This window comes from Myotis daubentonii, chromosome 1 (assembly GCF_963259705.1).
Source record: "Myotis daubentonii chromosome 1, mMyoDau2.1, whole genome shotgun sequence".
Classification (NCBI taxonomy): domain Eukaryota; kingdom Metazoa; phylum Chordata; class Mammalia; order Chiroptera; family Vespertilionidae; genus Myotis; species Myotis daubentonii.
The window spans coordinates 152,047,742-152,063,408 of NC_081840.1; the positions used below are offsets into that span (position 1 = coordinate 152,047,742).

General features: G+C 43.6%; 1 protein-coding gene across 10 annotated transcripts in view; it reads right to left on the reverse strand.

Annotated features, from left to right (window-relative positions):
• Positions 1–283: 283 nt before the first annotated feature.
• The window catches only part of LARP4B (La ribonucleoprotein 4B), a 104,973-nt gene continuing 89,589 nt past the window's right edge, over positions 284–15,667 (reverse strand). For 7 of the 10 annotated variants that reach the window (XM_059662898.1, XM_059662900.1, XM_059662887.1 and 4 more), the window contains 5 exons: positions 15,213–15,258; positions 10,940–11,101; positions 5,173–5,297; positions 4,991–5,090; positions 284–3,656 (listed from right to left, as the gene is read on the reverse strand). In XM_059662898.1, coding sequence (XP_059518881.1) covers positions 3,384–3,656; positions 4,991–5,090; positions 5,173–5,297; positions 10,940–11,101; positions 15,213–15,258 — 706 coding nt within the window. In that variant the 3' untranslated portion in view covers positions 284–3,383. The remainder of the gene's footprint in view (positions 3,657–4,990; positions 5,091–5,172; positions 5,298–10,939; positions 11,102–15,212; positions 15,259–15,667) is intronic. The other 3 variants (XM_059662922.1, XM_059662918.1, XM_059662891.1) reach the window with 1 other exon arrangement.

Consider the following 15,667-nt stretch of genomic DNA (forward strand, 5'->3'; position numbering starts at 1 on the left):
TGACACAGGGATATTTACTTTTATGGTAAATCTTGGGCTTAATGAACAGTTTCCTCATGAATAGTTAATTTCAACGTTCGCTCTGAGTACCTTCAAACATTAAGCCGACCCTCATGCTGCAGATCATTCACATGTGTGCTAAGAAGCCTTTATAATTCAAACACAAGTTGGAACAAATTTGTATTTCATTCTCATGTACACAGATGGGAATTCAGAAAAAGTTATTTTTAAAAAGATACACTCAAAGAATATTTTAATTTTTAAAAAAAAATCGAAAGAAAAATTGAACAGTGCCTAAATCTTTATTTTTCATAACCTACATTTTTTCAAATTAGACAGTTTTACACTGAATGACACAAAAGGAAACTTAAATTACCAATAGTTACACATAAGCTTGATTCCAGTCTTAATGAAAATAGAACAAAAATAAAAATCCTCAAGAAAGCTCCTGTTTTGTGAACTGGCATCTGTTGGCTCTCCTTCAGTCTTCGATTGTCTGCTGCTTTCTGTGTAACCTCTACCGACAGCTCACACCCTCCTCACCTGCTTACCTTGTGAGAAACAACCTGCAGCGCTCCTGACTACAGCTAGTGACAGCTGGTGATGAGCCTACAGGGGAGGGCCTGATCAGAAATATCATGTCACTAACTCTTTAAGAAGCAACTACAATACTTGAAATTCATATCTGTAGAAATGGGGCCAGATTCCTATATTTCCAAAGTATCATCATCACACGATTGTACAAGTTAAAATGTCATTTGTGATCGTTGTATCTCTGATTCTATATCTCAAAATACTGCTGGGGAAAAAGAGTTACATTTTTTAAAATGTACAAAGCCATATACTACTAGCCATTTGCATCACAGCTTCCTGTTGTGCCAACTCTCATTCTTTTCTGTGTAGAAAATCTAAAGATAGTATCAGGAAGGTTTTTAGGACATTATACAGTTACTTGGCATATCACTTTGCTTAATTAAAATGGATGTTATAAAAATCTGTCAGAGCAACGTTTCAATTCTGGACGCCACAGACTGGCTGTGGGAGCGGTCGCTGAAGCGCATGCCTCACCACGCCGTGACTGGTCAGCAACCACCTTCATCCTGCATGCAGCTGCCGGGCTCTCCACTCACCAGCAGGCACTGCCTCACAGAAAGGCTTTGTCATTATATCATTTGGGGATGACCGTGGTTCCCTCCTCCAGCAGAGATAACAACACTAAGAATTCCTAGGCTTGGAGCTTGCCTTTCCAACTCTCTTTATAGGACTCATTAGTTTGGGCAGAAGAGGTCAGTTATTTCTGATTTTTTCATCAGCTATCTGGCAACCACAAAGAAATAATTTCCATGTTCCTTTTACAGGCATTTGCACAATATTAGCAGTGCGGTGTACTTTTAGGTGTTTAAAGGATGCTGGCTGCTCTGAGGAGGGCGTTTTCCTCTGGCAAGGTAAATCAGGCTGGGCTACCTGTGATTTTCAGTAGTAGATTATTTTTCACTTCCCTGGAAGATACTGCCAGTTTCTGCTTTCTACATTACACTTCAAAAACCCTTTCACACCAGCTATGATTAACACATATTTACATACTTTTAGGAAGAGCATGGACACATCCAAAGGCTTTCATGAGACTGTCCACTTCCCTCTGCAGTAGCAAAGCGGCAGAATCAGCTCAACACACCAGTTTAAATGGGAAGAAAAACCTCAACAAATTAAAATAATATTCAAACCACAACATTTAGTTTATCTACATCCAGCTCAATAGCAACATTTATAATATATCAATAATTTTTATCAGATTTTTCTCTTTAGGGTACCTTTTTAATATGTTCTGATTATTTACAACTGTACAAGCAAAGCACACACTCCCAAGTGCACATATTTAATACAGTATCGACTATTTGCATTTACAGGATTTTTCAACAATCTGAAAAAAGATCAACTGTGTAAGATCTTCAAGGTATATTACAAACATGACGGCTAGTTCTCATACTCCAGTACGTTTACTCAGTAAAACTAGCGCCAGTAGATCCCACATCACTGAGTAACTGCAATCCACTCACGCCAACCCAGGGGCCGGTCTCCAGGAACTCTACGCTGTCTTATACAAAAGTTAAGGCAAAGTCATTTTCAAGTTTAAATAAAATTCAAGTCTTTAAATATTGGATGGAAATAACTTTTTTTAAAAAAAACCTTCAGTCTTGTTAAATAACATTTTGTGGAATAAACTTGTATGGTTACATTTAGCAGGAAAGACTCTTAGTTTACTGTCTGCTGCTCAGAATACTTAAAGAAAAAATTTAGGCATTTTAAAAGAAAATAATTTATATTTAACTTTATTATAAACTGCTAGCTTTAGTGCATGCGGGTTCAGAGTGCAGCACTTCCAGAAGGGAATCAGTGAGACCCTCATCTTGGAGGTAAAGAGAGTGGGAATTCTTATCCTCCACCACCACAGGGCACCACAAACACATTCTCTCACGATTAAGTAATGTTCAGTCCGTGCGCCAATGCGGAGGTACAGGGAGGCGCCCATGGAAGCCGGCTAATGTGTGGGAGACTTGGGAGCCCTATGGGCTTCCAACCCTCCTGCCAGCTCATGGGAACAAACCACTACCAGGGTACAATGTCATGGTAACATGTCAGTGGGCAACAAAGTTTATGTTTTCATTTAAGTTCTATTCACAATGTGCTTTGAATTTATCTTACATAATAGCCACTGAGACTGGAGTGAGGAGCTGGTTACTTGCTTGCAGTGCATCGAAACTCAAGGTTTTAGGCTCTCAGGGGCTCTCTGCAGATTTATTCTGCCCAGTAGATAAAAAATGGACTGTACTTTTTACAAAAAGTTAGGATCACTTGTTAGGATTCTGAATAAGTACACGGCCCAGGCCAGTGTGTGGTATCCTCTGACCCATCCCTTCTCCAGGCTACACCCACAGCCCTCAGCTTCGCCCGTTTGCCTGTTGGTCTGACATCCTTAGAGATATGTACTTGCTAACCAGTTATTTTAAAAAATAAAGTAGCACAGTTCCGCTTAATTTAGAAAAACTCACTATTTATAGCTTGCATTCATAGCCACATGGAGGCTTAATAAAAAATATCAATTTGTTAGGATAAATGCATTTTCTATCCTGAAAAAAATCAGACTTATGCATCACCTCCAGTTAAGCACCAACCTAAAATAAGGTTTATATTAATTAAATCCTGAAAAATAGATTTTTTTCAAGAGGGGGGAACATCCGACTGAGAAGAAAATAACTTGCAGGCATCTCATGGGCCTTGTCTACACTGCAAGCTCCTAACCAGCGGCTCATTCTCGGTACCGAGTGGGACAGTGCTTAGTTGTGGCGACCTCAGCTCCTCACAGCCCTCCCTGACCTCGGTGCTCACTGAGGGGACCTGGGAGGGGAGCTCTGTTCTCTGTGTGAATGCTTCCCTGCAGGCGGGGGTGAGGGCCGGCGGCCCGGTGGCCTTCTCTGGTCACTGGGTAGTCCTTGGTTGGACTTGGGGACAGGGAGCTCTCTCTCCACCAGCTTCTTTTCTTCCTTCCCACAACCAACAGTGTTTGGCTTTTGTTCTTTTGGGGGTGGCAATGGGGAGGATGAAGGCTCTCTACTTGTCCTCTGGCAAATCTCGGCGTAGCTGGGTTTTCGCAGTTCCTGGGAAAAGACACAGCTCTGGGATTAATTACATGCAGAACAAGACATCTCATCTCTAGGGGCAACAGGTGAAAATACTGTTCTTCTAAGGTAAAAAAAAAATTTTTTTTGCCCTGGTCAGTGTTGCTCGGGGATTAGAGCATCGGCCTGTGGACCAAAGGGTCACAGACTCAATTCCCAAAGGCACATACCTGGGTTTCGGGTTTGATCTCCGGCCCCAGGTCGGGTGGCAACCAACCAATGTGTCTCTCTTATATCAATGTTTCTCTCTCCTCCACCCTCCCTCTGAAAGTCAATGGAAAAAATATCCTTAGGTGAGGATTAAAAAAAAAAAAAAAGAACAAAAATGTTTTCAACTGTAACCAATTCCCACATTCAAAAATATTTTTACTTTTAAAGATGTCATAAATTTTAAAAAATGTAGTTTCCCCTGCAGCACAACTGTTCCAATAAGAAATTCTAGAAATATCTTATAAAAATAGGCAAAACTAGGAAAGGCATTGATGTGTAAAGTTCTGACTGAACTCCTTCCAAGTTGAAGCATTCTTGAGCCACCTGAGGCCCCAAAGGAGGCCTAGAAAACCAGGTGCCCCAAGAAGATATGAACAGCACCAGCTTTCTCTGCCCCTGCTTCCTACAAATAGTCCAAATTACAAATGAACGTCAGAATTGTCTTTAAAATGTTTGCATTCATTTCTAACTATAGACTGGTCATGTGGGTTTAGGAAAGGGAGAGTTAAAAACTTGGAAAAAAACTTAGTAGGTTTTCAGGTAAGTGGAAGCATTAAGGCTAAGTAACCAAAGAACAGTTAAAATTATTTGTTAAATAAATCGTTTGTTAACTTGAAAATAATTTTAACCTAAAAAAAGGTCTTTTCTTTAAAGAGTCAAAATAGTGGACAGTAAGGGTTTAACTCCTTAATCTAAATGACAAAGCTCACCAAGATCAAACTGAGGAAACACAAAACAGAGTAGGCTGGGTCCACCTGGACGGAAGGGAAGGAAGGAGGGGGGTGGACTTGGCATGATGGGCAGGGCGAGGTGCCTCTGTGTTCTCAGTGCCCGTGAGCAACAGCCACACTCAGATGGAGCATGTATCTTATGGGGAACAGGAGCTGGAGTTCTGAGATTACTCAAAAGGACAAGCCCCCTCAACTGACACTAGAGAGCCCATGGCAGTGGTGACAAGAAATAAGCAATTAGCACATATCCAAGGTATCCTGCACAGGAAGCACACTGCACACAGCAGTAAAAGCCCACCAAATCAGACTGCTGACAATGAGCTGATTTGAGAAGGAGCTGCTTTCCTCCGGCCCCGTGCCCCTGGCACCTACCGTGGTGGTGCCGTTCACCTGCACCGATTTACTGGCGGTGGTGTAAGTAAGTCTGTCTGTACTCAGGGCTTCCCTCGGCTTCTCCACCACCTTGGGGTCCCTGTGAAAAGGCCACGGAACACATGAGTCACACATAACAGCAATCCCAGTGGATCAGGAGGAGGCAGCAGGATTATACTTACTCGGGCAGGTGGGCGGGGGAAGGGGTTCGTTCATGGGCCACAGACAATGTGCAGGAGACTGGCCCTGAGGGCTCTCTGGAGGTTGCTGTGGGAAGAGTGCTCGTGCCTGTGTCTGCGCTGAGGCTCTGAAAATCATTGGAGTCAGAGTTTACAGTCAGGTAGAGAAGCATGGGTCACATCTCTCATCTACAACACACCAACAGGGGTACCAGCCCAACTGACTCAGACAGCTGCCTACCCTCATTCCTGTGGCACCAGGTAGGTGCTGTTGTGCAGGGTGGGCAGTCAGAAAAGGAAACAGAGACCAAATCTGCCCTCCTAGCAACTCAGTCATAGTCTTTGGCCCTCTTCTGTGCTTCCATCGTATTATCTGCCAGCTTGTTTTTCCAAAACACCTATTCATCTCCAACACCCCCGTGCCTAGCACAGCCTAGTACATAATACAGATACCTGTTAAATGTAGACTTCCTAGCACAATTCAATAAAACCAACAAAAACCCAAAACACCAACACCTCCATAGCAACGTAATTTGGAGTGTCTTGAAGTGAGTGCAGGTGCTGACAGTTGACTCCACCTGAATTAAAAAAAAAAAAAAAAAAATTCCAGGGAAGATGGGATTACAACATCCAGCTGACATGGCTCAACAGTTGGGCAGTTACCTATCAATCAGTCATGGTTTGATTCCCTGTCAGGGCACATGTCCAGGGTTCCAGGTTCAATCCCCAGTGTGGGCAGAAGGCAGCCCATCAATGATTGTTTCACATCATTGATGTTTTTCTCTCTCCCTCTCCCTTCCTCTCTGAAATCAATAAAAAAAAAATGCTTTAAAAAAATTCTAACTAAAATACAGAACCACCATCATTCATTCAGAACCACCTGAAAGCTGGATGAATGGAAGTCCTACAAGTAGAGAAGAAAGCACACTGAGACTGGTAGGGGGGGAGGAGGTGTGGACCAAGCAGGTAACACCTAAATGTGCAGTTTATGTAACCGGGAGGGCCTGTGGAGGTCGCCCATAAGGAGCAAGGGGTGCCAGCCCCAAACCAGACCTCCAGCCCAGGGTTCCAGAGCTGGGAAGAGAAGTTCCCCTAACTTTGGCTGTAAAAACCAATGGGGATTGTGGCTGAGGGGCATGGAGGCTGCTGGACACCCAGGTGTTCTTAAAGGGCCAGTGCATGAACTTACTCAGCCTCTGAACTCCAGCACCAGGTAGCTTTGGGGAATCCAGACACATACGGGGAGGAACTGGATTATCTGGCATTGGGATGGCACCAGGAACTGGGGGCAGTTTTCTCCCAGACAACAGTGCTCACTGTTCCTGTGCTGGGACCTCAGAGCTGACTGGCAGCCATATCTGAGTCTCCATCAGCCTGGCTCACAATGTTCACTCCACCCTGGTGATTCCCTGAGACCCTGCCCCATCCAATTTGTAGCCCCACCCAAGCTTGTTTGCAACCACTTTTCCATATGAATGGCCTGTCCTGGCTCAGGCTTCAGACTTCCATAAAATCCCTCAAACAAGCTACAGCTGGTGTCAGCACACCTTGAAGTATCAATAGAAGACCCAGCACTAGCATCAGCCTGACTTACTTCACAGCTGAGTCTCGCCTTGGCACTTCTAAACCCAATACAAATAGCAGCCATATGCAGATCTCTCTGCAGCTCCTATCAGATGGCCCCAGAGCCAGTGCACCTGGTGGAAAGCCTCAGACCATACCAGATTACAACTCTACACATCCACATGCAAAACACTCAAGGGGCAGACTGAGTGGTTTCTCCTGCACAGCAGCTCTCCCACTGTAGTTGCAGCTGGTCCTCACAGCCAATTGGCCTGGAGGTCAATTTCTCCCAGTGATGCCAACAGCAATTAAGACTCAACTACAAGGCTGTGCACACAGCCCACACAGGGGCACATCTAGAGTGCTCAGCTCAGGTGACTGAGGAGGCTGAGCCACTGGGCCCGACAGGACACCCACTATATAAAGCCACTCCACCAATTCCAAAAGATACAGCAGCTCTACCTAATACACAGAAACAAACACAGGGAAGCAGCCAAAATGCAGAGACAAAGAAACAGGTCACAAATGAAAGAAATGGAAGCAAGCAAACGACTAGATTCAGAGTTCAAAATCAGTTATAAGACTGCTCAAAGATCTTCATTAGAGCTTAAAAGGGCTTAGTGAGACTTTCAAGGATCTTATGAGAATGTCAAAGATGAAAAAGGACCAGTCAGAAATTAAGCATACACTAACTGAAATAAAAAATAATTTACAGGGATTAAATAGTAAAGGATTCCGAGAATCAAATCAACAATTTGAAATATGAGGAACCAAAAACATCCAATAAGAAAAGAAAAAAGAATAAAAAAATATGAAGATAGTCTCTTGGACAACTTTAAGCGTACCAACATTCAATTATGGGGGTGTCAGAAGAGAGAGAACAAGATATTGAAAACCTATTTGAAGAAATAATGACAGAAATTTTCCTCTACCTGGTGAAAGAAATAAATTTATAAGCCTAGGAAGTGCAGAGAGTCCCAAACAAGAGGAACCCAAAGAGGCCCATACCAAGACAAATCATAATTAAAATGCCAAGGGTTAAAGACAAAGAATCATAAAAGTAGCAAGAGAAAAGCAGTTAATTACCTACAAGGGAGTGCCCATAGGACTGTCAGCTGATTTCTCAAAAGAAACCATGCAGGCCAGAAGTGAGTGGCAAGAAATATTCAAAGTGATGAATAGCAAGGACCTATAACCAAGATTACTCTATCCAGCAAAGCTATCATTTAGAATCGAAGGTCAGATAAAGAGCTACACAGACAAGAAATTTAAAGGAGTTCATCACCACCAAACCAGTATTACATGAAATGTTGCAGAGTATTCTTTAAGAAGAAGAAGGGAGCCGAAACCGGTTTGGCTCAGTGGATAGAGCGTCGGCCTGCGGACTGAGAGGTCTCGGGTTCGATTCCGGTCAAGGGCATGTACCTGGGTTGCGGGCATATTCCCAGTGGGAGATGTGCAGGAGGCAGCTGATCGATGATTCTCTCTCATCGATGTTTCTAACTCTCTATCTCTCTCCCTTCCTCTCTGTAAAAAATCAATAAAATATATATTAAAAAAAAAAAAAGAATAAGGGGAAAACAAGGTAAAAAATATGAACAATAAAATGGCAGTAAATACCTATCTATCAACAACTGAATCTAAAAAACAAAATAAATGAACAAGAAACCTAGTGAATAAAATTAACTTGTGAGAAAAATAGAATCAGAGGCATGGAAATATGGAACAGACTGATGAATCTCAGAGGAAAGGGGGGAGGGAAGTCAGGAAGAGATTAACCAAAGATCTTATATGCATATATACATTACCTATGGACACAGACAATAGGGTGGTGAAGGCCTGGGGTGGGGCAGGAACCAGGTGGGGGGGGCAGGGGGAGCAATGGTGGGAAAGAAGAGGGACATCTGTAATACTCTCAACAATGAAGATTTAAAAAATAAGAAAATAAAAAATTTAAAAAGAAAAAAAAAATAACAACATAAAAACAATCCCAGGGAGTGATGTGTTAACTTTCTCAATTAACAGGGGAATAAGCTGAACTCAGAACTTTTAAATTAATCATCGCTGGTCATAAAGCAAAGCCTGATACCAGATCTCCAGCCACTGACACCCACCCCACCCCTGTACACAGTGACAGCTCATACACGCTGTCTTCTTCATGATGTGCAATTAATAAGAAAGGCAAGAGAGTAAATAAATAATTGGAAGGGAGATCAAGTGTAAAAAGAAATTTCCTAAAATTGTACTTTTCAAAGTAGACAAAAGGTTCAGAACTAAACTAAACAGAAAAGTGCTGAAGGAGAGGAATAGAACAGTAACATCTATACTCCTCTGCCTCCAGCAGGGGTGAGCAGACACGTGCAGTCTCCCTGAGAACCATCATCTTTTATTACTTTGTATTCAAGGTTGGTGGAAATGTGGGAAAAGGAAATACCTCCTTTTTTGGAAAATCTGTTATCAAGGATCTGTTTGATCCTGACACACTGGAATGCAAGGAGTCAGAATGTGACCAGCACATCAAATGTGAGGCCTTCCCCAAGCTCCTGCACAGGTGCAAAGTCCCCTCCCCACCAGCTCTGAATCTCAAGGGTCACAGAGATAGAAAAAACTATTGTAGGTGCTCCCAAAATAAGCAGGGATGCAGGCTCTCACCAGGCCATGGAATCAGGCTCTGACTTTTTAAAAGTAGCAATTCTTTCTTCCAAATAAATTTTACACAGAAACTTAAATATAAGAATAATTGATAGGCCAGCTTGCTCTGTCCACCGCTGGGGGCAATAAAGTCAGTCTGAAAACTAGACCACAATCTTTAAAATGCACTTAGTTCTATGAGGCACTTAGAACGCAGAAATTACTATTTAAAAGTTCAGAATAATGCGCCTGGCTGGTGTGGCTCACAGGACTTAGCATTGTCCCATGGACCAAGAGGTCCTGGGCTCAATTCCTGGTCAGGGTACATGCCCAGGTTGTGGGCTCGATCCCCAGTAGGGGGCATGCAGGAGGCAGCTGTTTAATGTGTCTCTCTCATCAATGTTTCTATCTCTCTCTCCCTCTCTCTCCAAAAATCAATACAAACATATTTTTAAAGAAGTTCAGAATACATAAAACATTATTCTAAAAGTTCAGAATAATGCACAAGTTTAATATGTGATTGATATTATAACCTTAAAGGTTAAAAACAGGAGCAGTAATCACATACCAGCATAAAGAGGACTGAAAAAACTGGCTATAAATCCCATGTAAGCCTCAGCTTGGTGACTGATGGGCTTTAAGGTTGCCCTGAGTGTAGATAGTCTATCAGGGGTGGGCAAACTTTTTGACTCGAGGGCCACAATGGGTTCTTAAACTGGACCGGAGGGCTGGAACAAAAGCATGGATGGAGTGTTTGTGTGAACTAATATAAATTCAAAGTAAACATCATTACATAAAAGGGTACGGTCTTTTTTTTCAATAGTTTTATTCATTTCAAACGGGCCGGATCCGGCAGGCGGGCCGTAGTTTGCCCACGGCTGGTCTAGATGCAGCCTTCTCCAATCCAAGGGGCAGGGTGTTCTGATGCCTGACATCTGGGAATGATATGGAATGGGTTTCCACTGGAAAATACATAAGGGGATTACTCCTGGCAGCAGCACAAAGCTCTCTGTACCTCATTAACTATAGCAGATCCCAGAAGGAGTGCTGGAAAAGAATTCTGTGTGACTTCAGTAGCACAAGCTGATTCCTGGGATCGTAATCACATAGGACTGAAAGGAGCTCGTCTGGAGCCGACAGAGCTCACCAAAAGCCACCAGTATTAAAGTTGTTTCAGGCCTCTTGTTATTCGTGTAGTTTACTAAAAATTATATTGCTTCTGGTATAATCCAGGTTTTTCTGTTTTATTCTTCTGACTGGTAAATAAATGCAAGTCCTGAATAGCAATAATAAAAATGCAATCTGAGTTTCTGGGTGAGAGAAAGCATCTAAACTGCACACCATGGCACAGGTTTCTCCCTTGAACCTTGGCAGACTGGGAACTAAGAGGCAGGCTCCAGTCCTGGGTTCAGCTTTGACCCTACCATTCAAAATCTGTGTGGCCTCTGAAAATCCTTTACCCTCTCTGAACCTCTGCCTGTGGAAAAAATTGTGTAAAGAGCTCAGCCCAGTGCCTGTTAGGAAATTAATGCTTAGTAAATGCTAGCAACAATTAAGCTTGTGACATGTATCTTACCCTTTCCTTTGATCCTAGCAGCAAGCTAGACAGCCTGTTTTCAAACAAGTCCTCAGTCTTCAAGTGGCCTGCTGCCCCAGGCAGCGGGGGAAAGTTAGACAGCCCCAATTCAAAACTCGGGGATGGAGGTTTTGGTGGCGTTGGAGATTGGGTCTGACTCCTCTGAAAAAGAACAACACCACAAAGTCGCACAAGTGTAGACAGTACAGGGCTAAGAAACACACCAGAATAGTAAGGCAATAATCTGTTCTCTAATCTTCTGATTTCCACATCTGTCTGAAAAGACAAACATAATCTGACCACAACAACTTTGTCACCTAATCAAAGGTCACTTAGTAGGTCAAGTCACTTAGAAGGCAACTTCCACCACTGAGAGCATAGCTATAAAGCTGAGCCCTTAAGGCTTAAAGGTTACTGCTGTGCGGAGCTGCTTCTCTATGACCAATACCCTCTAGTCCCTGGTACAGTGGGCAGACACAGACTGTGCAGGACACAGGTAAGCCACAAAGTGATAGCTATGGACAAGGAAGACGCTGTGGAACAAGTGGACCCCACTGTCAAAAATCTGAGTAGCCTGAGTCTAGACATTAACCTATTCATCTCCATACAAATTTTGTATTATGAAACAGTGTGTAATTTAGGTCATAAAAGACAGTAAAAAACAAAAAACAAAAACAAAAAACAAGGCCACTCTTCCAACTTTCTACAACTTATGTATGAAAGATTTCCATTAGGGGAAAAAAATGTTTTAACAAAAAAAGGGGGGGGGGAGGTCAGTTATCCTATATAATAAAAGGCTAATATGCAAATTGACCAAATGGTGGAATGACCAGTTGCTATGATGTGCACTGACCACCAGGGGCCAGATGCTCAATGGAGGAGGAGGGCGAGTGCCACTCAGCCAGAAGCCAGGCTCACAGCTGACGAGTGCCGTGGCAGGAGCCTTTCCCGTCTCCATGGCAGTGCTAAGGATGTTCAACTGACAGCTCCTGGACTGAGGGAGGACACAGGCCAGGCTGAGGGAACTCCCCCCACCGCCCCCCCCCACCCCAGTGCACGAATTTCATGCACCGGGCCTCTAGTCTGAAAATAAACTTATGGAAACACTGTATTTTTAAATCCCTAAGTAAAAATATGGTATTATTACATTCCTGACTTCAAGAAAGTAAATTCAGCAAAATAATATCCAAGTGTAAATCGTAAGCCCAAGTTCTCAGGAAAAAGGCAATGATATAATTTTATTGAAAAACAACAATCAACCTGTTCTAATAAGCTAGAAGTAATTTTGTAGGTGTTCAGGTCCTTGGCTGAAGGCATAAAGGAACAGAAAGGAAATGAAGTTTCTATTTAGGTGGTATTTTTGTTGAACGTTAGCCACTTTGAGTGGATACAATGCTCTCATGGGGCTCACTTAACTTCGAGGGGCTGATACTCCCCAGAAACTTATACTAATACTAACAGGAAGATCATTTCCTCCAGAAGCAGAATCTGGAGAAAATCTGTTAGAACTCATGTGAGAGCAGATTAAGGATGACATGGATACGAGGTGGCAGCAATCCCATGCCTCCTCTGGGCAGCCTGCCAGCCACTCTCCTTCATTATAGTGCAGGCACTGAGTTGAGCCTCACTCTGCTCAGTCATGAGTCCTTGGAGTAGAGCTTGCACTAACTAACAGGAGCCATGATGGTCTCTGTAATTCAGCAAACCTAGAAGGCTATGCATAGACACCATGATCTCAAAGCAATTTTCAGGTTTTTATAGATCTTCATGTTTTCAGAAGATAAGCATTTCTAAGGAGCAAGACTTCACAAAAATTTACATCACTATTTTTAGGGACAAAAGAGACAGGCAACAACTGCCCAGACACAAGAGGTACACAATGACAGGACCTAAGGATGGGATTTCCTCTGGAAGGTAGGTGTCTAACATTTTTTAGCATCTGATGGGCTTTACGTGAAGTATGAATGCTGCCCCAGTCCTATGGGTTTGGTTGGGCCAACACTCACCTGTATGTTATGTTTCTTAGATTTCTGAAATCATCAGAATGTGCAACAACAGGTGCAATCTCTTTAACAAGTATAACTGTGTTACGTGCCTGGGCTTCTAAGAGGTTCCCAGGTATGAACATGTGAATTAGGAACATGGAACAAAATGAAACAGAAATGGCAACGAGAGAAAATTTCACCTTTTTAGGTGATATAGTGAGGGAGCAATGGGAGTAACTGATGTAAGATAACTAGACTCTGAAGAGATACAGATGATAGTCTTGTTAGTTTAAACATTACAGCAGGGGTGGGGAACCTTTTTCTGCCAAGTGTCATTTGGATACTTATAACATCACTTGAGGCCCGGTGCATGAAATTCGTGCATGGGTATGGTCCCTAGGCCTGGCCTGCAATCCGGGCAATCTTCCCTGGCTGCTGGCAGCCAGCCCCATCCCCCACCCCTGGGTCGTGTTCACATCGGGCAATCAGAGCCTGCCGGTCAGGGGGAGGGACCAAGACATTGGCCAGCCCTGTCCCTGCCGTGAATTGCCCTCTATGTGTGGGGCAACCAGGGGGGTGGGGTAGGGGGCGGTGGCTTGGTGTGGTGCCACCAGCGTCCGCTGCCACCCACCCCCGGTTCCCTGTTCACCATTAGGCAATCGGAGCCTGATGGCCAGGGGAAGGAACCTGAGAGGTTGGCCGGCAGGCCCCAACAGGGCAATTGGGGCCTGCAGACAGCTCCTATGTTGAGTGTCTGCCCAGGGGTGGTCAGTGCACATCACAGCGACCAGTCGTTCCACTGTTCGGTTGATTTGCATATTACCCTTTTATTATATAGGATTCGAAGGCCATACAACATGGTTAACTTAAAAATTAGTCTGCTATATTTGGTCAAACATTTAACTAACTCACCCCTAATGCCTTGGCAGGGACAGACCAAATGATTTCGAGGGCCTTATACATTCCCTACCCCTGCATTACAGGAATCATTAATTCCAACTGAAACCAGCTGATATAAATTGCCTCACCAAAGGGTTCACTAAAAACTAGACTAAATCAGCTATAACACAGAATTATGGAAATTATGACTAATTTGCACTTTCTAAGTTCCAAAGAAAACACATCTTCTGTAATGGGAGAGTACATACTTGATGACTCAGGGGACTGGACCAATAATTTTGCTGTCTTTGCCAAGTGTGGAGTGTATTCTACACCTCCAAGTCCAGGAAACACCATTCCTTCCCTCATGTCTTCCTGTGTACTGCCAAGATGTTCTCCACCACTTGTGTGGAAACACACCATATTAGCACTCCACAAAGCTCAGTAGAGAACTACGCATAGGCTGAGCTGTCATCACCCAAGAAGACAGGACCCCACCTCACATGCCCACCACCATAAGTTACAGCAGAGGCAATGATGCCTTCTGCATAGTGTTTTGAAGGAAAGAGATGGTTGAAGTATTTTCCACATGGGAAAAGTTTATTCTGTTTGCCAAACTGAACAAGCCCAGTTACTTTAAATTATCTATACTAAAAGGGTAATATGCTAATTAGATAGCCACGGTGGTGGGGGCTGAGGCAGAGACGGTGAGGGGTGACCAGGCTGGCGGGGGGTGGGGGTGACAGCAGTTAGGGGGCGACCAGGCCAGCAGGGGGGCAGTTAGAGGGCAACCAGGCCGGCAGGGAGGCAGTTAGGGAGCAACCAGGCCAGCAGGGGGGCAGTTAGGGGGCGACCAGGCCAGCAGGCAGAGACAGTTAGGGGCGATCAGGCAGGCAGGCGAGCCGTTAGGAACCAGTGGTCCCAGATTGAGAGAGGGATGTCTGACTGCCAGTTGTCTAAACTGGCAGTCAGACATTCCCCGAAGGGTCCAGGATTGGAGAGGGTTCAGGCCAGGCTGAGGGACAACCCTTCCCCCCCCTCCCCGTGCACGAATTTTGTGCACTGGGCCACTAGTACTATATAGTTAACTACACGCAAGAACTCATGTGGACGCCTGCAGATAGACTACATCATGTGCATAGTATGTACTGGCTGTACCTACTGCACAATACATGCACACACATGTACCATGTACTACCTCAGAAAACTAGCTACCATCTTCTCCCCATTAGAACATCAAAAATATCAGCTATCACTTCATGGATATGACATAAAAAGAAAACTTCTTTTAAAATGCTCCTTATTACGCCTTAACATTTATTCTTGATGTAACTGCAATTACATTTCATGCTTGCTTAATATAAATTATATTTAAATGTCTTGCAAAAATACAAGCTTGATGTACTCACTGTAAACTTCTCCTCTCTTTTCTTCCGGTAACCAAAGGAATTTTTCCTAGAGGAGAGAAAAACAAAACAGTTAATTTTTTTCCCACTTGGAGCTTTTTTTGTTGTTGACACTATTACACATGTCCCTCATTCCCCACCCCATGTTGCCCACCTGCATCCCCCTCTCCCTTGGTCTTCACCACTGTTGTCTGTGTCTATGGGCTATGAATGTATGTTCTTTGGCTAATCTCTTCACCTTCTTTTATCCAGTACCTTCTACCTCCCTCCCCTCTGACATTTGTCAGTCTGATCCATGTATCCATGCCTTTGTTTCTATTTTGTTCATCAGATTGTTTTGTTCATTAGATGCCACATACTAGTGAGATTATATGGTATTTGTCTTTCTGACTGACTTATTTTGCTTAGCTCAATAATCTCCAGGTCCATCTTGCTGTTACAAGAAGTTAAGAGTCCTT